General features: G+C 51.8%; 1 protein-coding gene and 1 non-coding gene across 6 annotated transcripts in view; both read right to left on the bottom strand.

The window, feature by feature from the left end:
* Positions 1-24,348, bottom strand: part of SND1 (staphylococcal nuclease and tudor domain containing 1) — a 439,060-nt gene that overhangs the window by 10,119 nt on the left and 404,593 nt on the right. For all 5 annotated transcript variants that reach the window (XR_013415510.1, XM_077997257.1, XM_077997256.1 and 2 more), the window contains exons 17-18: positions 7,845-8,033; positions 961-1,102 (exon numbers count right to left, since the gene is read on the bottom strand). Coding sequence is in view for 4 of the 5 variants with exons in the window: in XM_077997257.1 (XP_077853383.1) it covers positions 961-1,102; positions 7,845-8,033 (331 nt within the window). In the remaining variant the exon portion in view is untranslated. The remainder of the gene's footprint in view (positions 1-960; positions 1,103-7,844; positions 8,034-24,348) is intronic.
* MIR593 (microRNA mir-593) lies at positions 502-601 on the bottom strand. The gene is given in 1 exon segment (NR_032635.1): positions 502-601. It is a non-coding gene; the product is annotated as a microRNA mir-593 (primary transcript).

Raw genomic sequence — 24,348 nt, 5'->3', positions numbered from 1 at the left:
AGCTGCCTGGGAAATAGCATTAGAGGGAAGTGGCTGAGACGGGGCTGGAGTTGGCCTGGGGTGGGCTGAGGAGGCTGGGCAGAGCTGTGTCCTGCCATCTGGGGGACTGCCTGAGTGTCACTGACACTTCCAGCTCCCTCTGCCCACCTCTGCCTACCATGATTTGTTTCCTGGGATCCAGAGGCAGCTTTAAGAGCTTTTCCTTCTGCTCCAAACTCAACTGTTTCCCTGCACAGGGTGGCCATGAGAAGAGGGAGGTCAGGATGGAAAGTATAAGCAGGTGGAGGTGGAGTCGAGCCAGCGGCTGCTAGAGCTTTCTCCTGCCCTTTGGCCTCCAGAAACCCCAGGTTTCTGCCCCGGGGACCCTGGCAACAGTGTACACCACTCAGGATGGAAGGAGAAGAAGGTCCTTCAGAGACTGCCCGGGGATGTCTTCCCCTAGAGCGCTGCCTGTTTCCATGGAAACTGGCTATCACTCAGGGCTATGTTAACCTCTACAGAAGGAGAAACCCCAGCAGAGACAAACCCAGCACCACTCTTTGCTCCCCCAGAGGGAAAGGGGCTGAGCGATGCCTGGCTGATGCCTGACACACTCTGGGGGCTACATATCCTCCTGCCCAGCATAGTCAGGAGTGTGTGGGAACAATCAATCACCTAAGAGGCTCAGAGCTCCATCCAGATAAACCTAGTTATCTCACCTGCTCTCAGAGCACCTGCCCGGCAGCACCTCCATGCCTGAGCCCACGCCAGGGCTCATGTGAAGGTTCCTGAAATAACCCCAAGCCCAGAGGAGCAGTGGGACAAGGCAGGGGGACAGGGGCGCCAACGTGAGCTCTTCAGGGGACGCTCCTGGACTGCCTAGGCAGCGTTCCTCCCACCCACTGGGCAGAGGCCTCCTACCCCCAGGCAGCACTAGCTGGACCAAGCAAGGAACCACGAGCCAGCGGCCTGAGCACTCACCGGTCTCCACATCCTGCACGTAGAAGTGCAGGTCGTCAGTGATCTCGGTCACAAACACAGGCTTGTAGCTGGCGGATCGCTCCTTCTCCTCCAGCACTGGCATCACCTCCTCCACAGGCTGCTCCTCATAGTGGGCCCAGACCTGCATGTTCAGTCGGCAGAAGTGAGAAGAGGGTGAGGAAGTGAAGTCATAAAAGACACAGGGAGGCCAGGCGTGGTGGCTCATGCCTGTAATCCCAGCACTTTGGGAGGCTGAGGCGGGTGGATCACGAGGTCAGGAGTTCGAGATCAGCCTGGCCAATATGGTGAAACCCCATCTCTACTAAAAATACAAAAAATTAGCTGGGTGCGGTGGTGGGTCCCTGTAGTCCTAGCTACTTGGAAGGCTGGGGCAGAAGAATTGCTTGAACCTGGGAGGCACAGGTTGCAGTGAGCCGAGATCATGCCACTGCACTCCAGCCTGGGTGACAGTGCAAGACTCTGTCTCAAAAAAGAAGAAGAAGGAGGAAAAAAAAAGACACTGGGAAAGAGGTTTTGGGCAAATGGGATCGGCCCTGGGTGAGTGACTGTGGGGCACTGGATTCACACCCGGCTGAGCCCCTGAAGCCCTCTATCTCGGAGGCGAAAGGTGGGCTCTCTAAAGTTCTCATCTAGCAGTTCTCAAATTCGGGCAGGCATCAGAACCAACAAGGGAGTTTATTAAAAATGCAGGCCCCGGATCCTACCCCAGGCCCACCAAATTACGATCTGTTCTGAGCATCCCAGAGAGAGTAAAAAAGAGCAAAACCAGACTCCCAGGCCATCTCATGCACGTCCAAGTGTGAGAGCCCTGCTTTCATGAACTCTTTGGCTCTGGGCTCCTCACACCCGCACCTCTCTTGCTCCGGTTCCCCATCTCCCTTCCCCATGGCCCTCTGCAGGGCGCCTCTGAATTCTGCAGGACCTCCTGCTGTCACAAGGCCTCTGGTGCTCCTGAGGCAGTCCAAGCTGCAACCCTAGGCTGGGGAAGAGCTCACCAAGAATGCTTCTGCTCAGCATTTTCTCCATCCTCCTCACCTCCAGCAGGTTGCTCTGACCTCAGCCCAGAAGCTGGGCCATGCGCTCTCCACCCTTCCCTCTCTCCCTTCCTTCCCCAGGCCCTGTGCTGTCAGGGCTGCAGTGGCTCAGAAGCTGATTTGACGTGACAGTGTGTCAAGTCCAATCCTGCAGCCAGAAGATTATCCAAATGGTGAGGTCTGTCAGAGCAGGGGAGGGAGGTGGTTTCCAGCTGAGCAGCAGGAAGGGCGGGTGGGAGAGTCCAGAGACTGGATCACGCTTGGGGTCCCAAAGACACACATAGGAATAAGGATGATTAAAAGTATTTGCCCAAAACTTATGTGCTTATTAGGTGGCAGGTACCATTCTCAACATTCTCCAAATATTAATTCATGTAGTCCTTACATCAGCCCTTTGAGTAGGTCTTGATATTATCCCTGTTTTACAAATGGGAAAACTGAGGTACACAGGCTTGCAGCTAGAAGTAGTGAAATCAGGATTCAAACACAGGCAGCCTGGCTCTAGAGCTCTTCCAGGGGCATTTGGCATTAACTAGGTATCCCCGAGAAAATACCATCAACCAGGAGGAAAAAGCTGTTTGTTAGTGGGGGGTGGAGAGGGAGATGAGGCCTCATGTCCCTGTTGTTTTTGAACTTGCCGTTTGACTTTGGTCAAACTTTTCTGGGTCCCCTTTTCTTCTCTCTCAGCTGAAATGCAGATTCCTCAGGAGCTTCAGGACACAGCAGAAGGGCAGGAATGCTGGAATTCTGGAACAACCTTGGCTCAACCCAGACCCCACACTTCTGCCTTTAATGCGGCCTGAGTGTGAGTGTGGGTTCTTCCACTAGAAGGAGCGGCTATGGTGGAATGACTGAGACATCTCCCAGGCCCAAGCTTTCTACCATCCTACACCAAGCAGTGGCTTCTATGGTTGGGCTTGTGGGCCCCTGGTCTGGTGCTCTGGGCTCCTATCCAAATAGCTCCTGACCCCTTCTCATCTTCCAGGCTCCCGATACCTTAACACCTGTTCCCATCACCACAGATCTCTGTACACGCTGCTGCTTCTAGTCCCCTAAGCCCTGGCTGGCCAGAGGGGAGGAGGCAGGCAGCAGGACTTTAACCCACAGCTTTGCCTCTAGTCAGGACAGAGGCCCTAATCCCTCAAGGGCCTCCCTGCCCATGTGGGGAAGTGGGTCTCTAGCTTGTGGGCTTCCCTGTGAAAGGGCTGGGGGTGGGAGTGGGGGGCAGTGGGGAGAGGGAGATAGCCATAAATGCTTCTGATGCCAAGCCTATATCCTGATAAGCCTGAGGCTTTCCCCCTGGGCCTCCGAAGCTGGAAGTTCACTGGTATCTACCTAGCCAGCCACTCCTATTGACACCTGGGCTCCCAGCCCTTCTGGGACCCTTGCAGCTCTGAGGATCAATGAGACTCGCTTGGTCTCAGAGATGAGACTGTCAGCACAACCTTAAGTAAGCTGGGGTGGAGCCCTCCTGTCCCAGGAGTCTGCCCCCTCATCCCCACCAGCAGGCACCCCTGCAGTCCCGAATCCCTCAGCATGCCCTCTGCATCCCACACAGGGGCCCTTCCCTCTTCCTGCCAGCTCCCTCCTTTCCCAGCACTGAGCTTAACAGAGACTGGCACTCTGTGCTGGTTCCTGAGTGGACCATGGGCCCTGAGCCTGCAAGCTGTTGAGGGCTCCCATCCCAGCCCCACCCTGCTCCTTTGGCTGTGGGGAAAGGCAGCCCCTCAGCAGTGTTGTTGAATTAGGAACACACTGACAGGGTGAAAGCAGAAAATGCTAAAGACTCCTCAAGTAAAAGTGCCTTGGGCGACAGCATCAGGTCTCCTCCTTGGGGAGACGGGGGTGGAGCTTCTTTCCCAGCAGGCTCAGGTGGGCAACAGGTGTGAGGTTATGGAAGATGCAAACCAAAGCCTTGGGGATGGCCCTCAGCCCCCAGCACTAGGGCCAGTCCTGTGACAAGGTGCCACAGCTCACTTCGTGGTGGGTGGGGCGGTGCAAACTGCCACCTGAATTGGGAAGACAGCAGAGGCAAGGTGTCTCCATACACAAAGTGCTTGGCACCCGAGGTTGCCAAGAAGCATCTAGAGGGTAGGAGAGAGACAGCTGCCTCCTCAGATAAAGGAACTCTGTTTCTAGGAGAGGCTGACCTTTGGCCCTTCAGGCAGTGCAGCCGTGACGGTTTCCTCTTTCCCTGTGGGGATGGAGGTGATCAGCTGTTCCTTGGGATTTGCAGCCACATGGGCAAGCTGGTACATGCAGGCTGGCCAGGTGGCCCCTTGGTGGGAAGGAGTCAGTCAGCTGGGAAAGGCGTGGCTGCCCTTGTCCCCATCCTTAGAACAAGGGCGCATTTGCTCATGTTGATTCAGGCTGCCCTTCTGCACAGCCGGGGTGCACGGAGGACACACACTCACTGGCAAGACACCTGCCAGACCTAGCCACTTTCCACAGCCATCCTCAGCCCCTCACAGCTCAGATTTCCCACAAGAAGCTGGTTTCTGGGAATCCCCATTGTAGCTGCTCCTCTTCCTGGACCTCTGGGGAGATGACGAGGAAAACTCAAAGATCCTTTCCAGAAGGAATAGTAATTATACACCCAGACACAGAGAATTAGTGCCGTATGGCGCTACCCCAGACTCTTGAAAGATGGAGGAGCTGGGGAAGAGCCTCTATGGCCAAAGAGCTGGGCAGAGGTCCTGAGCTTGACCTAAGCAGCAGGGCCCAGGAATGCTGGGAGAGCCAACCATAGGACAGTCTTCCCTTGCTCATGGACTACCTCTGAGCACGTGGAGAGGCAGTTACTAAGCATAATGTTGTGGAGAGAGTGTCCCAGCTGACTGATGGCAGGGTTTGCGGTCAGGTGGGGGAAGTGTCTCTCCAGGCCAAGGCCAGGGTGGAGCTCTGCCGATGGCGGGCACTGCTGGTACCCCCAATGGCCCTGGCTACAGAGCAAGACTGGGAAGGGTGGATGGAGGCCCCTCCTGCCTGTTCATCTGCTCCAGGCTGCTCTGCCATGCAAGTTCCTGCCTTGCTTGGGTCCCCTCTATACTCCGGGGCTTCTTATGTTCTGTTGCTCCGGCCACCCTGAGGGAAAGAGCCCATCAAGCCAGGCACAGACCAGGCAGGTCAGGAATGGAGGCTGTCTTTCCTGTCCTCTCCCCGCCCTGGCCCTCTCTCTTCCCTGCACTTCACCCTCAGGGATGCCCAGGTCCTTCTCTTGGCAGGTGATGGGGACTGTGGACTGAGGATCCATTGGCTGGAGTCTTTCCTTTCTAAATCCTGTTTAACATTGCTGCTTGCAAGGCTCCAGGGGTGGGGCTGGCGAGGGGCCAAGGTAGTGGAGGCCTTTGGGCCTGCAGCAGGGAAGCCAAGCTCAATAAAAGCCAATCGATGGCCAATCCAGCCCTGTGCAGGGCCCTGCTGGGCACAAGTGGGGGGTAGGGTTAAGGAGTGGGGACAGGCATCTGCCATCTGTGGTTCCCTCCTTGGTCCTCAGGTCTATCCAGGGCTGTTGAGGAGGAGGTGGGGGTTACCTCCTGCCAGGGAAGTGGAGGGCCCTATCACCTTCTTCACTGAGGAGGCATCCACAGGGCAGAGGGAGGAAATACACTCAGCAGGGAGGCAGTTAAGCCCTCATAGCTGGGAAACCAGCATTGTCAGGTTCCCCAAGACAGACACGCTCATGAATGCATGCACACATAATCACACTCCCAAAGCCTTCTGCACTTCCTGGTCTCACAGAATCCCTCAGCATTACCTTTCCTTGGTTAGCTACAGGAACAAACATTCATGCATCCTGATGCTAACAGCATCTCATAACCACTGTCTCTTGACAGGTAAGGCAGCCCTTGTGGGGTCAAGTGGGACAAGGCTGGGTACACCCCAGATACTCAGGTTACTGTCCCGTAGCCGGCCACCAGATGCTCTTATCGGGGTCCAGCCAACTCTGAGAGCTGTTACAAAGCTCTGCTAGTGCTGCTCCTGGGAAACAGCTCCTCCAGGAGGAAGAAAGCCAGCCTCGGTCCCTCAGGATCCTTGATGAGCAGACCGGGATTTGCAGGAGAGGGACCCAGGAGGCGGCAGGCCCTAGCACTGAGAGTTGTGCACTGCATTTTAATTGGACTAGAATAAAAACACACAGGCCATGTAAGTAATTAATCACTGGTAATTACTCCTCAGCATCATCAAGTGGCACCAGCAAAATGGTGACTTGGGCTCTTTCAGACAAACACACTGTGCAGTAAATAATGATGCTGAGTTCAGCACAGCCTCTGGCAGGGAACCCACCCTTCCATCTCAGGCCAGAGTCCCCTCCCTGTGCTCCTCTGGGTCCCTCTAGGGTCTCTACTCTCAGAGGGTAGAGGATTGCCCAGCTCTGAAAAGGTGGCTTCCGCGCTCACTGCTGAAAAGCCAGGAAGCAGGGCCAGGATGAAGACGCTTTTGGCTTTTGGCCTCTGGGCCTTAGACTCTGGGGCTTGCCGCTCTACCCCCAGCTGCTAACTCTTCTGTGAAAGTGCCAACCTTTAAACAGGAGGCCCCAGTGCTGCCTCTCCCCCCTCTCCCCGCAGCAGGCAGAGGACATGGGGGTGGCAGTCTTAAGTTCAGCTGTCACAAGCAGGAAATCCAGGAAGAAGCCATGTGACTCCTTTCCTGTAGGAGCTGAGGCTGCCTGCTTCCCCCTCATTCTGGGAGGAGGAGGCTTGATGTGAGCAGGAGGTGGGAATCTCCTCTGAGGTCTCATGGTGGCTGCCTCCTCCAGGGCACCGACCGTCCCTTTCATCTGTGCTAGCTCTGTGGTCCACCTTTCCATGGAGTCTTTCTACCTCCATTCTCCTCTACCACCAAGGGGTTGGTTGCCTGCCCCAATCCCCAGGGGATGGGAAGAACGGATACAGAGAGACCCAGGAGGACAGTCCTGAGGGGCGAAGAGAAGCCCTGAATGAGGAGGCAGCTGCTTGGGGCTGGTGAAGAATGTGGTGCTTCTGGGGCCTCAATGCCCCTGACTCTTTTTGGCAGGTGTCTGGGCCTTGGCTCTGGGAAGTGAGTTTTGAGCCAGATGGCTGTCCCATGGGAAAGGAAGCATTTATTCCTGGAACAAATTTATGGCTCAGCACGGCTGTCCCACGAATTCTCCTCAAGCTCACAGGAGCCCTGACAAATTGGTGGCCGGCTGATTTATCCCCATTATCAGGGCTGGGCTATAAGTCAAAAGCAACAGGCTGAGTGAGCCTGGCTCCCACCTCCAAACTACTGGGTTCCTCAACTGTCGATTGGTTTCCAAAAGCCGCTTTCCACCCCATCCCCCTTGTCTCTTCAGTGTGGTGCCCACAGAGACTGATGGGTTGTAAATCTCTTGTCCTAACGGCTGAGGCTTCTCCTGGGGTTGTTTCCCCACGGGGCAATGTGAAGGAAATTCAGATGTGGGCTTGAGCTGCACAGTCCCTCTGAGGGCACTGACAGAGAAGGGTCAGGGCTGGGGAGGGAGGGATGCCCCAGGCATTTTGTCCCATAGCTCCACGGTCACCTAGACAGCTTTCTGTTTCAGGCCCACCTGAGCAGGCCTGGGATCACTGATGACGTTCTGGGCTGGCAGCCCAGGCCCACTTCAGGTCTGCAACAGGCTGTGGCCGAGGACACCTCAGCTGGCAGCCTCTACTCGCCTGTGTGTGGCCCTGGTGTGGGGTCTGAGACCAACACCTTCCTGGGCTACTCAGTGTGGGGATGACAGAACGACTTCCTCCTGGAAGCAGCAGTTCTCTGGAGGCAGCAGCATTAGTGTGTGAGGAGGACGGGAGGGCAGGGAGAGCATGGCTGGGCTGCCACACGTACCTTCTCTTTCTTCTGCTTGGCGGCCTCCTCGGCAGACAGCAGGGACTTGTAGTAGGAGCTGCGTTCGGCGGTGAAGTGGACCTTGGAGAGCGCGTGCTCCACCAGGAGGACAGACAGGTTGGCGCCGTCGATGTGCAGCCAGCCGATGAAGTTGCCGGCCTTGTCCATGCTCTCCACCTCCACCTCCACCTGGGACAGAGAGACAGGCATAAGCCTGCGGGGGCCAGGCCTGAGCGTGCAGGGGCTGTGCCTGTGGGGAGGACAGCAGCGCTGAAGCCTTGGGTTCACAGGCCTTGGCAGCCGCTGCCACATTCACTCCATGTGGCAGTAGCAGCTGGAATGGGGAAGAAGAGTGGGAGCCTGGTGCAGTGCCTGCACTGGGAACTCCTAGAACCCTTCAATTTCAGCCTCTCACAGGAACAGACACACCCCAAAACTTGCCTCTCTTCTCAGAGCCCCTTCCCCTCCTTGTGGCAGAAAGCTACCAGGGCAAACGGGACTCTCCTTAACCTGAGACAGACAGAGAGATAGAGAGAGAGAACGTGCAGTTGAAGGTCAGGAGCAAGTGAAGAAGCAGAAAGAGGTCTTGGTGCCTCCCACTCTTCAGCACCCACCCCAGCTCTGTGCTAGAAGACAGACAGGCCCTTAGGGAGCGAGGCAACCCCTGGGGAGAGAGAGGCTGCTTTTCCTGGTACAGCTGAACGAATTCATGTCTAATGAAGGTAATTAAAGTGGCTGCATGAAAAGTAGGAGAGGAGAGAGGACAGGAGAGGTAGAAAGACGTTGGCAGGAAATGCATCAGCGCAAGGGCAGTGAGTGACAATCCCGCAGGAGTGGCCAGAAGTGTATGGGCTGTGGTTGAACCCCAGAGCCCTCAAGGAACCTCCACAGGCCTCAAGGCCTCCTCCACTGACGGTCTCATTCCGAGGACCCAGGACCCCAGACCTAGCACTGACTGCTTTTCTAAAAGGGCAGCCTCAGGATCGTGGCCCTCGTGGTAGCTGATCTGCTCCTACGTTGTGAAGGCCACAGCCCAGGATAAATTCCTTCTTTGATTCTCTCCTGACCTCTTTCTTTCCCTGCTAAAGGGGCCTATAAATGTCTTTGCTGCCAAATGTAAAAACTTGTATTAATTTAAAGCCTTCAAGCTCAATTAGGCAATAAAATGAATGTCTAAATACCTGGGAATTCTCGAAGTCTGAGCTGGAGCTAGTGACAGAAGGTTAGAAGGGATGAGGGATACTGGGTGACATGCCTCCCCAGAAGGACACGGTGGTCTGTGTGTGCAGAGAGAAGGTAGCGGGGAGGAAAACAGGAGGGCCAGGCAGGCAGGACCTTCACTTCCTCCCATTCTTAAACACCCTCTCCGTCCTTGAGGCCCACATTTAATCCTTCAAGAGGAAATGCAGGTTCAACGATGACTGAAGTTGGAGTGTGGTATAGAAGGGGATGTGTGGAGTCTATTAGGGTTAGAAAAAGAGATAATGGAGAACATATAGGTTCAGTCCATGTTGATTCTGTAGGTGGCACTGGAGAAGTGTAGCTATTAAGGGTAGAGCTGAGAGCAGAATCCAGGTTTCCCCAATGCCTTCTGTACACTGCCTCCTGACAGAAAAGACCCTCCCCGTCCCTAACACCCGCTTTCCACAGCCTTCTGTTTCAGGAGCAGCCCTTCTTTTCACTGCCATACCTCTGCCCCTCCACCATCCAGGACCCTGCAGCTCACTGGTGCGGCCTGGGCAAAAGTGCTGGCCCCAGTGCTTGGCTGGGCTGACCCAGTGCCTGCACTACATGACAGAGTCCAGTGCCTGTGGGTGTTAAAATTGGTTTCTCCTGTCTCTAATTTTGGCAACTAACTTACTGAAAGGACTTACTCTTGTAGGGAAGAAGGGCAGGTGGGCAAAATCTGAGGTTGCTCAGGTTTCAACACCTTGGATCTACCTTGCAAATGCCCAGGGCGCTGGAACACAGGAGAAGCCTGGCTACTGGAAGACCGAGCACCTCCTCCAGGGGGAGGCCAGGATTCGGGAACAGGCTGTCATGCCTGCAGGGGTTGGGGCAGGTGGTGGGGATAGTGTGGTAGGCATGGACAAGACCTGTGAGGGGCAAAATGATACACGAGAAGACTATCTCTTGTTCATCCTAACTTGCCAAGCTTTATCAAACATGCTAAGGTCAAGAAGCATCCTAGAGGAATTCTGGGGAAGGTGAAGGAAGAACAGAGAGGTTGCTTGCCTTGTGTGTAGGGGCTCCTGGACACATGCTGGCCAAAAGCAAATGAAGCTGGTACAGTTCCCAGCCAACACTGAGCCCAGGCCCACATCGGTTTCCACATTCCCTGACCTCTTGTCTTCCACAATTTTAGTAGCCAAGTGTCCTTTCCCTAAAACCAAGGATGTCTTTCCTGCTTGGACACAAGGCCTCTCTCCAGGCCTGGCAGGCCCCCAGACAGCTTGTGGTGGGCCAGTGTGTCTCTTGGCACTGGGTTGCTGGGGTTGATGCAAGAACGTCGGAGATAGGCACAGAGGCAACCAGGCATGCACAGTTGCTGTCTATCCTGTGAGGTGCCCATGCTCAGACCCCAACCCACATGGCAAACCCCACATTCACACCTCACTCTCTGAGGCTGCAATCCACATGCTCACCCTTCTCCAGGGCTTATGTGAGAAGGAACCCAGCAACGAGCAGCCACACCTGGGGCCAACACTGCAGGGTGCAGCCAGGCTCTCCTGGGCAGGTGAGCACCAACTTCACACTTAACCAGCCTGTCGCCTGCAATCGATATGCTAACTTGGGCTTGACAAGTCCCTGGGCCCAGGCAGCTGCAGAGGAAAGAAATCTCTGGCCTTGGGCACAGTGCTGCCACCGAATCCATCTTGGGTTGTAGATGGAGATAAAACTGTTGGCCATCGGGCTTTGTTCCCTTTTATTGCAGCTGCCACAGCCACAGTAATTTCTCAAACAAAGGCACTCGGGGAAGGTGGGCTGGCTCCTCTCTAGCCAAACCCCATGCAGTGTCTATCCTTCTCCACAAACCTCAGCCTGGACGAGGCTGTGGAATTCGGTGTGACTCTTCTCTAACTCTGGGAGAATTACAGAGGTTGCAAGCAGAGGTTTAAGCAGGTTGTATGTACACGTGTGATCATCCTTTGATGTTTCTCTTTTACACTGACTGCCAGGAAATTATGACTTAACTGTAACATTACGTGGGTCTATGTTTGTACAAGTATTATTTCTTTGTTCAACTCAAAGATTAAAATTTCTCTGACATTTTCTCTTAATTAAAAGATACACACATACAGAGATATATACATACAGTTCAATTTTGTTATTTGTGGTAATTCTGTTCTATAAAGAGACCGCTGAATTTGCAAATATTGAACCATTGCTCCTAGGGGAAATGCAGGTTTGGGTTCCTGTGAGCCTCTGGTCACAATATTTTCATCAAATCAATATATAACCTTGTTCTGTTTCTGTTTAAAGACACCTTGTCTAATATGTGTTGCTGGCTCATTAACATTGAACTGATGGCCAACAGCACAATGACTAATGCCTGAATGAAGCTTATCTAACACACATATCTTCTCCGTAAGGTACACCCCAGTATTTCTGCACTCAGGAACACCAGGTAACACTTCAGCTCTATGCTGGAGACCATTTAAAACCGTGAAACCAGCAACAAAAAGCATGAAAAATGCAACAACATGATGCTAAATAGATTGTAAGAAGGACCCTTGTTTATATTATCAAAGCTGAAGCAAGAAGGCAGAGTGTTGTCATCTTGTTCTACCCTGTTCCACCTAAGATGGAAATGTGCCCTGCCAGGTGACTCAATTTTTTTTGTCACTCTGTGCATGTCCACAAATGACTGCAAAAGTACATGAGTATTGATTTGGGGTTACAAAAATAGATTTTGGTGAATCTGCAAATACGTAACCAGGAAATAACGAAGATTGACTGTATATTGTATAGACACATAGAGTTAATTCCCACAAGTTGCCTCAAACTGGAGACGATAAGGAGACATGTCCCACAAGTTGCCTCAAACAGAAGACATGTTAGGGGAGGCTCATTCCTGTAAATAGACAAGAAATTTCTTCTTGTCCAACTGGCTACTGCAAGCATTCAATGAGATTCCTATTGGTGGAGTGTTGTGTAATTTGCAAACTGCTATAACATAGCCACTCATCTCTTGGGCATCTTGGAGTGTTTCAGGAAGAGATCTGGACTCAATAGCTTCCACAGGAGGCCTCCTACAATGGCAGGTGACTTTAGGCCTTAGGTGACTTAGGTGACTACCACAGGCTGCTAGAAGGCTGGCAGCAGGCTTCGTATGAGAGCATGCATTGGCGTGCACACATGTGGGTGGATATGGCCTTGAAGGCACCAGAGCATGTGTGTGCATGTACGCAAGCAGCATTGGCAAGGGACAGATGAGCGCTCTCCTCTTCATTCCCCTCTATTTAGTGCCCATGCTGAAGCTGAGACCTAGAAAGACACACGGTTCTGGGGGAGGAGGGTACCTCCCAAGAGACTTTAAGAAGGTGCAGGTGGCACCATGCTGAGGAAGGGGCTTGGTGGTAACTAGTTAAGAAGCGAACAGCCTAGAGGCTTGAAGGTCAGCGTGACCTTCAGATATTGACAGCCATTTCAGTCTGCCTCACTTGCAGTCCTGCTGGTCTGCCAGCATCTCTTGCTCTCTGCTCTTGATGCTGGTAGAGTGGGTGGGGATTTTGAGGTTGCTGAATACCTGGACTGCACCTTTGCCCGCTTCAATGCCACTTTCTCTGGGAAGGCTTCCCTGATCCCTGGCTTACCATGAATCACCCTCTGAATGCCTATGGGCTTACCCTCCCTTTGGCATTTATGGGGCAGTGTACAGCATGGAGGTTATGAGTGTGGACTCTGGCTCCAGACAACCTAGACCTCCATGAATTCTGGGGTGCCACTTAAGTTCTGTGTGCCTCTATTTACTGTAAAACTAGGATTGCAACAGCATCTACCTCAAGGATTTGTTATGATTAAATGAACTAATATAAATATGTTAAGCACTTAGAAAAGTGCTTGGCACATAAATGCTTCAACATGATCTTCATAAATTATTTACTTCCTAGTAGGGGCAGTTATTTCATTTCTAAATGTCTTCATTCTCCAACTAGACTGTCAGCTCCATGGGGAATGAAGCTTGTTCCAGACTGTGAAATTTCTCCAGAGCTGAGCACACTGGGCCATGAGGTGGCAGAAAAAGCATGGATTCTGGAGTCAGATATCAACTCCTAGTCCTAGCTGTGAATTTTTGGGTAAGTCACTTGACCTCTCTTAGACTGTTTCCTTAATGGTAAAAGGAGGAGGGGTCCTGTGCACTGAATGAGGTAACAAAACTGCTTCCTCTTCCCTTCAACAAATGCCAGTGATGCCAGTGATGCCCTGGTGGGATGGTGACATCCAGCAGCTGTCTGGCTTTGCTGAGCTGTGTTCACGGGACTTCTCATCAGAAACGGCCAATCCCTGCTTAAGGAGCTCCTTTATTCTCCCTGCCTCTGAAAGCTTTGGGTTTCTTACACCCGGGGAGTCCTCCCATAAAATACAGAGTGAAGGTAAGGCAAGTGGGGCTGACAGAATGAGCTCAGGTGTGTGGCTGTCCCTGTACCACCTGCACAGATAGATCCCTTTCTCTTCAGGGCAGGTCTTTCCCCACAACAGGGCCAAAGCGGCAGGTGCTGCCAGCCAGCCATGCCCTGCAGGAGAGCAGCTCGACGCTGGACCTGGCCTGACTGGGGCCAGGGCAGCCAGTGGGCCCTACTGCCTCACAGTGGGACGCGTCCTCCTGCTCCCAAGCACATTAATGTGCCATTAATGAAATTGTTCTGGCTTATTTACCAAATTAATACAAACGGCACAGGCTGTTAATTTGCATGTCTCCTAATTACCGAGGAAGAGCTCCCCATGCCCAGGCAACACACACACCTCAGTGATCACCCAGCTGGGCTGTGGTCTCACCCTTCCCAGGAAGGGTGGATGAGGAAGGGGAGGAGGAGGAGGAGAAGAGCATGGAGCAGCCCCCAGCTCCGTGGTTGAAATCAAACAGGGAGGAAGCGGGTGGCCAGGAACTTGTTTCATTTCCTGTGGCCCCTTTCTGAGCAGTCTCAGTGCCCTGGGCTTCAGAAATATACACTTGGTCCGTCCCGTCCCCACTCCAAACTGTTCCTCTTCTCCCCATTGTCTGGATTCTGTCAGCTCCTTAAAACAGAAAGTACTTCAGTCAAACAGGCAGTGGGGACCAAGTCCTTCTCCTTCTCTAAGCAGTGGGGTACAATGCAGGGCTGGGGAGGCACTTGGGGTTGGCTGAGGGGTCTGGAGAAAGGAGTAAGAGTGAAAGCCAGGCAATGGATGATGGCTTTAGAAATGTCAACATTCTCAACTTCTTCTAGCCCTCTGCAATTAGACTTCAGATTCTGAACTCTTTCCTAAAGAAAGAAGGGTGGGGAGGGAGAGTGAGGGTGTGTGTGCATGTGTTAAGTGTGGGGGAGATTCTTTAAGAACTCAGTTTTCAAACCACAGAGGAAATTCTGACTGCCCTGGGGGTTGACTTAGCTGTGTCTGTCCTTAACTCGCCTGGAGCCTGCAGCCAAGTTGGATGCCTAGTGCTTCTAAGTAGGAGCAAAGTTGAAGACCCAGGTCCCTCTCCTAAAGCCTCCTCCGGGTCATGGTGAAGTTGTGGGGAGGGTGTGGCGGTAGAAGGTGCACTGGAGGTTGGTTCTGGTAAGGCTGACTTAAATAAGGGAGCCTGGGGCACTGGAGGCAAAAGAATTAAGAAATGGAGACTAGAGAAAGACAGCAGGGGGATGCATGTTTCCCTTGATGACTCAGGGCACCCTAAGGAGAGAGTTCACACAGGGGATTTACTACCAATGGGGGGAGGACAGGGAGACCCCACACACATACAAGCCTTTCCCTTTTTATTTTCCAGGAGGATGGAGAAGAGGTACTGTCTCCCTCAAGTACACAGGCATTACTGCGGTGCACAATGCCTGAGGCAGCACAGAAAATTACTGAGCCTCAGCCAGCCTCAGAGCCCTGGGTCGTGAGGCTGCAGGTTGCCTGAAAACAGTGTGGAGGATGCTCCTGTACCAAGGAAGGTGGGCAGCCTCAGGCAGGACAGGCAGGTCCCAGGTAGAGAAGAGCCCAGCACAGGGTGCCACTGCCCTGAGGCATCTGGGAAGGAAGAGTCACTACACAAAGTGGGGTGCTGGCTGTAAGTTCTTCCAGGCAGCAGGGTGGGGGTGCTCAGGGCTACCTGTGGGAAGGTAACATCAGAGTCCCCACAGACAGGCTTTAGAGGCAAAAGTCTCCATCCTTTCCACATGCTGTCTGGCCATATTCCTGCTTTCAATATTTCCAAAGCAACCAGCAACAAGCACAGCAAGCGGCCTGGATGGGGAGAAGGCGCTGAGGAGCAGAGAAAGGCCCTGGGCTAGAACTGTGATCCAGGTGCCAACCTTGCCTCTTATGGGCTGGGCACACTGCACCTCTCTTTGGGCTTAGTTTCTCCATCTGTGAAATGAGTTGAACAAAGTTTCTAAGGTTCCCTCTGCTCTGCATTCTCTGAGGTCAGAGGATGGGGGCAGCAGAGCTGACAGCTGTGCCTGCAAGCCACCAGGAGAGATGAAAAGCAACAGTTACACGGGAGAGAAGGGCAAGCAGGGAAGCCCCATTTACTAACAATCAAGTCCTGGAGAACTTGCAGGGGGGCGGTGGGAAATGGAGAGAGGGGAACTGAATAATGACTCCGAGTCCAGGATACTCCTGTCTCCTCCCAACCCACTCATCCTAGCTGCAGCTTTTTTCAAGAATGTGAGTAGTGTTCTGGAGTAACCAGAGTGTAGCTTGGGTCCTTTCCTGCCATGCAGAGGTAGCCTTGCCCAAGGCTGGGTTTTCTGCGTGAAGGCTGTAGCGTGCTGCCACAGCCAGAGCTGTGAACTTGAAGAGACACCTCACCTTAACACAGTAGCAGTTTAACACAGCCAGCTCATCACCTCCACGCCCGGTCACACACAGCCACACCAACTTCTTTCAGAGATGATGAACGTTAACAATGCAATTAATAAGGCAATGCTGTGAAAGCCGAGAGGCTGTGCCTATGCAGTGCCTCCTGGGTCTCATTACCATCCGCATCTGTGGGGAGTGGGCTGGCTAGAGGCAGGCAGCAGCACGGATTTTTCATGTGCTACTGGGGCAGTGTGGTTCTGATCCCCAGTGACACCTCTGTTCCTAATCCCTCATCACCTCCGGACCAGGTAATTCTTTCGAGCGCAGCCCATGGAGTGGATTGGTTTTCTAAAAAAACCTCTTTTCTGGCATTGGTGTGCTAGAAATGCCTGGAAATCAGGCCTGGGCTGGCACACCAGCAAGAGGGGCCAAGAGGCTCCTGGAAAGGAAAGGCCTGGGCAGTGGGCGAGCTGGCTGTAGAAGCTCAGGGTGGCTTTCTCTCCCTACTGGAATGCCTTTTCCCTACCTCAGGGATGAGGGGTGGGATGGTAGGGGTAGGGGGAGAAGGACTTGGTCCCTACTGCCTGTTTGCCTTTGGTCCTGCCTGAGGCAGTGAGGCAGCAGCCACCGCCATCAGCGTCATCTGGGTCTGCTGGGAAATGCGAACCTGCTGACTCCAGGCCTTTGTGAGCGCTAACACAGTTTACAAACTGACGCAATCTGTTCCTTTGGTGCAGGCAATAAGGAAGCAGACTGTTCATCTTCCCAGGAAAACCCCGTGCTGGAGGCTGGAGGGAGATTTAACACTCTTCCCTGAGGCTGGTGCCAGGGATGTGGCTAGAATCAGTTCTGTTCTGTCTCTCGTTCCATCCCTCACCCCTCTTCCCAAAGGTCTCCCAAGCTGGAGGCAGGGTCTGGAATGCCTTCTGAGAGCGGGCATGCCTGAATGGCACAGCTCCTCCTCATGTTCCCAGTTACTGTGAAGGGCAGTCCTAGGCAAAAAACCAGGAAAGAAGGCTGCCTTCCATTTGGTGCCTCCGTTCTTTATCTTGAACACTGGTTTGGCCCATGGAGTCAGCTGCAGTGGCCCATGTTCTCCCAAGCCCAGTCAAAGAACCTCTATGGCTTCAGAGCTATACCCAAGCCCTAAAGGGATGGAGCTAGGGATGTGAGAAGACAGCTGGCCTCTTTTCTTGGGGAAAATCGGTATATGATCTATGGAGTAACTGCATGAGGTTATTAAATCTTTGACCTGGTCTGAAAGTAACCAAATGTTGTCCAGTCAGGTCAAGTTCACATGTCAGTTCCCCTCTGCAGGTACCCGTACCTATGTTCACATGTCAGTTTCCCTCTGCAGGTACCTGTACCTATATAACTGATCTCAAGGCCTGCTGTGGGACGGTGCAGACCCCTGCCCTGTTCCCAGGCAGGAAGTAGCTGACCTGTGACCCTCCAATGGGGCCAGTTCACTCTGCTTTGTGGACCTTGATTCTCAGGCTCCTATACCTGAACCACTGTGGGTTTCCCACGGGGACTCACACTTTGCTGTTAAGAAGGATTTAGCATCCATGATTACTTCATTCCCTTCCATCCATTTTGCAGAAAAAGAAATGAACTTGGCTCCAGATCACAACCTCTTCTGCTTCCTCAGGCACCCATTTCCATCAGTTACCTATTTCTGTCATCACCTTCCTGATTTCCTTCTTCACCAGCATCTAACTCTTTACCTGCAAACATCTTGTCCATCTTAGCAAGCCTTGCTTTGACTCACATCCCATCAAGTCTACCTCTTTCTCTTTACCCAGGGAGTACTCTGCACATTGCCAGCCCCTTTTCATTCCTGTAGCCAATGCAGCTGGCTACCAGTCAGTATTCCAATGTCACTATTACTTCAAAGACCTGTTAATTGCCATTTAAATAATTTCTTCTCAGATTTCATCATTTTTGACCTTTTAAATATCTTTAAAAGTCAAGCACCCCCTTTCCTTTTTGAGACTTTCTTTTTTTAGGCCTCTGTGTTTCCCAGTCTTAGCTTTTTCTCCCTGCTTTCCTAGTAGCAATTGCGAATTCTTCCCCGACAACATGGCCCTTGAATATGAATGTTCCCCAGGGGCTATTTGAAGCCGTAGACAGTCCCTGCATCCCACCACTCTCTGAATTATAGAACTCAACTTTCACCTCTAGTGCAGAGGTCACTTCAGAATTCAACTCCACCAGGCAAATCTCCAATGTTATGAGTCCCATCCTGAATCTCTCACCTTCACTATGAAACCTGCTCTTCCACCTTCATTTCTCATCCCAGGTCTCAGCATGAGTAGCACAGGAATCACCCCTGGGCTCCATAGGTAGGTCCACACCAATCTCCAGTACACACTGATTCTATGGATTCTTCCCCTCTTTTTTATCCTTATTGCCATGCCCAGCTTTGAGTAACAGGTCCCCCACTGCTGTCCCTGTACCAGACTTGTCTCTAAGGACCCCTCCATGATACTGGAGGGTGTGGTTCATCACAGGCAGTACAGCACCACGGTCAGATGCAGGCTCTGGGGCCAGACCACCTCCTTCTGGGCTTGCTCTACTACTTACTGGCTTAATCCAGAGTGGGTGTTTTTTTAACCTCTTTGGGTCTAGGTTTACCTTTTGGTCAAATGGGTATAATAATGAATGCTATCTACCTCGAAGGGCTTCGGTGAAGAGGAAGTGAACTGATTCAAGTTAAACACTTAAGGAGAGTCTGGCGAATAATAAGTGCTCAATAAATGTTGTTATTATTATTATTTTTTTTAAATCCCAATCTGATCACTTCACCCTTCTGCTGAAATCCTTTCCTTGTTCTCCACTAATGTTGGAATTCCTCAGTACAGCACAGCATAAGCTCCTCAGAGCTGGGCTCTTCCTGCTCTCAAGTCCTGCCATTGTGGCCTTCATTATTTTGCTTTAGTCAGGCCACACGACTCCCAGCTCCACAGACAAGTTGCACGGTTCCAGGCCTTGGTACATGCTATTCATTTTGGCTGGAATGTTCCGTCCTATGACTTCACCTGCAAACTCCTACCCAACTTACCCCTTAGATTCTGCACAGATGTGATTTTATTCGAACCACTCCATTACTTATGTGGATAGGGCTTTTTCTCACAGCATTTTGTTCATATCACCATGATAGTATTACAATGGGTATTTATTAATGGCACCTGGTAGGCATTCAATAAATAGATGAGGAAAGGCAAAAGGTTCTAGCTTCTCTAGATCGCCAGCAGTGACGTGGGAGAAGGAAAGTCCCTGGACAGAACACTACCTTTGGGTAAATGCATGGCACCAAACTGACTAGAGAAGGCTTATTTCGAGAACTCCTCTAAGGTGAGAGGACCATCCCTCAGCTGCCCCTGCCACAACAAGTATGCCTGTGGGAGCCCAGAGGGGCAGAAACAGGCTTCAGTCAGTGAGGCCAGCAGTGATGACTCAGAGGCAGCACAGCCCCGATGCCATGAACAGAAGGGGCTGTTTTGCACTTGGCTTTGCCTGTACTGACTATAACTGGAGTGAGGATGGCCTCCTGTGTTTATCCAGGCAGCACTGCAGGCAGCAGCCGCACGTGCCTCCCTCTGGTCTCCCACACACCCACCACCTCCTCACCACCCATCCCTCAGCAAGGAAGGGGTGAAGAGCAGAAGTGAACATGAAAGAGCCTAGGAAGAGCTGTGAGGACAGGGCACGAGCTAACGACATTAGCAGAGGTGGGAGGTGGGGTGAGGCCACAGATGTCATGAAGCCTGGACCCCCGGAGCCCAGACCACGGTCTAGTGTGAAGCCCTCCAAGCAAGGGATTAGGGGGTGCTGGTCAGGACACAGTCACCTCAGGAAGCATCTAAGTACAAGGGCTGAGACGGCTGAAAGCTACAAGTCACCTGCCGGGTGCTGGTCTCGAGCCCTCTGGAACAAGGAAACCTTTGAGGAAAGGCAGTTGCTGTTGGGTTTGAAGGAATCCGGGTCTTAGATTGGGATGACAACCCCTAGCTCAATCCCTTCAGAATTCTCAAAACTGGGCTGTGGGCGTGGAGGCCAAAAGCTTCGAGGATAAGACGGGAGTGTCCCATGTTGGGGTGGGAACGGGATGTGGAGCACCTTCTTTTTCACCATCTAATTTCTTGGCAAAAGGGACACAGACGCCAATCCCTCTTACAGGCCAGAAGAAGGCACCAGAGAGAAAAATCTGTTTGAACAGATAATTGAACAGAGATAATTCTATACTCTCAGCTAGGGATCAGGCAATTTACTTGTTTCATAAAACTGAATATAAGAAATGCCAAACAATTTCAATCAAACACATGCCTATCCCTCCCTGACTAATGTTTGATTAACTCCATGAGAGGCATAACTGAAAGAACCAGAGGGTGAAAGGAGGGGCCTCCCTTGCCCCCTTTCTTTCCTTTTGTCCTCACGCCTCCTTTATCATTAGGCTGGCTAAGAAGGTACCATCCCTTCTGAGGCAGTCCTATGTCCCTGTGCGCAACTCACTCCTACCTGTCCTTAAATCTACCCTGCCTCCATGTGCCAAGCAGAAAGCCTGGCACAGGCCTGCTTTTCTCACCAAGCCGTGCATAGTATATGCTGAGTACAATGGCCCAGAGAGGGCAACTTTTTCTGATCCACACAAAAGCACCATTGCAGGAAGGCAGCAGCCCCGTTAACCTACACTCCAGATCGGACACAGAATAAAAAAGTCCAAGATTCTCCTCTCACCCCACTAAGGAGCTGCCTTTAGGCAGAGCAGAGAGAAGATCTGGACACTGTGGGGGACTGTGCATGTTCCCAAACTGTTTCAAACCTATTATAACCCAGCAAGGAAAGTGAAGAGGCCTTTGAGATGATGCTGAGCCCCTGAGCCTGGTCTCTGAGCTCCTGCAGCGCCAGTGCTAGAGGGCTATTCCGCATTTACCCTCCTGTGCACAGGACAACTGGATTCTTGCTCGGTATGACCTGGGGGGCCCAGGATTGCTCTGGCCTCTCAGTAATGCAAAGACAAGCCTGTGAGTAAAAGCTATCAGTTATAAGGTTTGAACACATACATGTGAAAAAAGGATAAATCCAGCATGTCAGAGGCTGGATCAGCCTGGTTAATGACCCTGGCCCATGCCCTCTTCTGTGTGGAGGTCGGGTTTCCTCGATGTTAAATTTTTATTGCTAATGACAATTAAAATATGGCATGGCTTACACCCTCAGGGTGGAGCTCTAAGGTGCCACAGCCCTCTCAAACTCCTAGTGCAGGGCTGCAGTTTGTGACCTAGAGACGTATGGGTCACAATGAGCAGTGCTGCCTCTGGCCTTCCTCATTCTGCCGTGGGCCCCAGTGGTCCTTGCCTAGTCCGGGCATCTTGACCCCACAACTTCTCCACACGGGGACCACACTCCTTCTTCCACTTTACCCACTGCCCAGGACAGGGGCTCTTGATGTTCTTTTGGGTCTTGTGATCAGCTCCAAAAAGTTCTCAAAGCCATGCAATGAGATCAGAGGTGAGATACGGAGAAACATTAGTGACGGGAAAGAACAATCTGTAGGATGGGTCAGCAGCATGGGTGCTGATGTGACTCTGCCCATCTGCTTGACAGAAGCCAGGGTCTCATTAATTTCAATTATCATTCTCTCTCCACTTCAAACCAATGTCCCAAATACGATTCAGTGTTACAAGGTCATAGGACGCAGTGGGTGGCCCCTCAACTCTACTATTTGCCCAGGCTGATTCTGCCCTGTTCTCAGGCATCAAGTAGCTGTCCTGTGGCCCCTCAGGGGGGCCAAGGTGGCCTCATTCTCCCTGCTCCACCTCCCAATTCTGTTGTGCTAAGCAGAATTCCACTGATACCTGCGCTGCTTTCCAGGTAGAAAGCACTCCTCCAAAGGAGGTGTGTCCTGAAATGGAGAGAGGAAATGAAGATGCCCAGTGTCTCTTGCTAAGATGTCCCAGAAGTCACAACTGAACTTTTAAAGAGAATCTCTTTGACTCTGGAGAAGAACACTGACCTCTCCCTTGAATAAGAATAGCTGCCTCCTCGGATAGAGGACACCTGGATGCCGTTCTTCCCACCATGGACTTCCTGCCACAGTGCCCTTGGAAAAAGCTTTGAGACTCCTGCCACCACCACCCCACCCCTTGGTGTAAATACCACTTAAGCAATGTGATTTCTTTTAGTGCTCTCAGGAGTTGCTCTCAACTGCCCACTGCTCCGGAGCCGCTGCGTAGAGGCAGCAGGCAGGAAAATGCAGAGTGGGAAGGTAAGGAGTAGTGAGGAGGAAGGGAAAGGCCAAGCCCCATCCTTATTTTAAGCAGGTGCTTGTGAAGACACTGCAGAGAAGACAGGAAAAAATAAAAAAGGACTCAGAGGAGATTCTCAGCATCTTGTATCTTCCCAGAGAGAGCATATTTGATGGTATCATGCTTCCATGTCACCAACCTCATTTCCTCTGACTCTCCTTCTGTCATTTCCTCTGACCCTCTGTTCTGGCCCATTTGATCTGCTTGTTGTGTGAGCTGCCCAACCCATCTCCTACAGCCCTGCCAGTCCCTGATACCATGATCCTGCATTATGGCTCAAAGGCCAGACAAGCTGCAGTTCCCACATGCCAAGGAGGGAGGCAGAGCCCACTTAGAAGGAGATCTGTTCATCAACCAGTAAAGGAGTGTTAAGCCATCACCTGAATTCAGGAAGGCGTTGTCAAGGAATGCATAAAGAAAATAGTTGCAACTGCTTGCAAGCAGCAACCCACACCCACTATTTTTGTCTTCCAGGACGCCTGCCCTGATCCACTCTTCCTAACAAGTAACTCCATCTCGGCATTCATGTTCTGTCCTATATTCACTTGCTCTTGGTAATCCATTACCTCTTACATGTTAAGCCCTCTGAAAGAGGCTATTTTCCTGTTTCTTTGAAACCCAGCCCCAGCCCCATAGCTGGGGCACGTGCAGCAGGATTCTACAGAGTGCTTCATCAAGAGAAGGTGCTGGATTCCTGGGGGAGACTGTGCTTGGTAGGGCTCTTTTGTTTCTGAGCAGCACCTTCTGTGTGGCTATATTCCTGGTTGCTGTCCAGAGCTTTCCTAACAAAGACAGCTTCCAAGGCCAGACAAACAGCAGAAAATGCAGGTTAAAGCTGTACCACAGTACAATGTACACTGCAAGGAAGGATGCTTGTGGTTCAGCACTGCATCTCCAGAAAGACAGCAGGGCTACAGAAGCACTGGGATGCCTAGTTGAGCTGATGAAACATATGAGAACATTAAAAAAATGATTAGGGTTCCTCAAAGTGAGAAGACACATGTTGAGAGAATGTGAATGTATAAAAATCATTAAGGGTATGTAGAGACCTTACACTCACTTTAACCAACTGACCAAGAAATGGGTTTTTGTTATCTTCTAAGCAGAAAAGCACTGTATTGGGCACTGCAGTAAATCTAAAAGGAGAAAGAATTCACTTCTGTCTTCAAAGAGCCTATGATTTAGATGAGAAGACATGACAAAGCCACATCCTGTCAGTCAATGACAAAATGCCATGTAAAACACATGACTGCTGAGTGGAACAGGCAGCAGGTACTAGGGGGGTTCAAGGGAGAGAACCAGCTCTGAGCACTGAAGAGTCGGTAAACTCTTTCGGGTAGGATCGGACCTTAAAGGATGGGACTGCACAGGTGGGGAGAAAGGCAGACATGTTCCAGCATAGGGAATGTCTAGGGTCACACTTTAGAAATAGTGCATAAGTGGTAGGGTAGGAGAAGGAACGAGGGTAGAATTTTGGGACAGAAAGCCATGCTGAGCTCAGTGGAGGTGCAAGTAGACATTAGAGAAACACAGGGGATGACGGGGAGAGCGAAGCCAGGAGAAGGTGCAAGCAGCTCAGAGGAAAAGCTGGAGAGAGCTGACTTGAAGGATGGGCAAGGGGCACAGTCAGAACCCACCCACCTGCTGAGACAGATCTGGGATGGATGAATCAGGGGCTGGATTCAAGGAAGGAGGGGAGGGAAGGAGGGACGGAACGAGAGGAACCTGAACAACATGTATAAAAATCCTGTGATGGCTGGGATAATGACATGGGAAGAAATGATGATGTATGTGGAAGCTTGTGAATGGACCATGCTGAACTAGAGTCAGAATGTTTGGAAGTGATCAAAGGGGTCAGAAGGAGGAGAAAAAGGTTGAAGGCCCAGCCTTTACCAGATATGGTCAGTTGCATGAATTTTCGATCCCTCCCTGCATAAAAGAGAAGCAAAATGCTTTGTGCCTGGTCCTGCCTTCACCTACCTGCCTCTAGTCCAACATTTTCCTCTTGATTTCGGGGTGATATCCATTGGCAGAACTGCACAGAGGTACCCAGTGAGAGCTCTGCAGCCAGACTACCTGAGTTCAGATTTGGCCTCTGCCATTCAGGGACCTGGAGGTAGTTATTTTAAGACTTTGTGCTTCAGTTTCTTCAAGCTGTAACATGGGAGTAATAAAGCTGAACATCTCCCTCACAAGGTTTAAATGAG

Source organism: Macaca mulatta, chromosome 3, assembly GCF_049350105.2.
Source record: "Macaca mulatta isolate MMU2019108-1 chromosome 3, T2T-MMU8v2.0, whole genome shotgun sequence".
Lineage (NCBI taxonomy): Eukaryota > Metazoa > Chordata > Mammalia > Primates > Cercopithecidae > Macaca > Macaca mulatta.
This window is presented reverse-complemented; position numbering and strand designations above follow the sequence as displayed.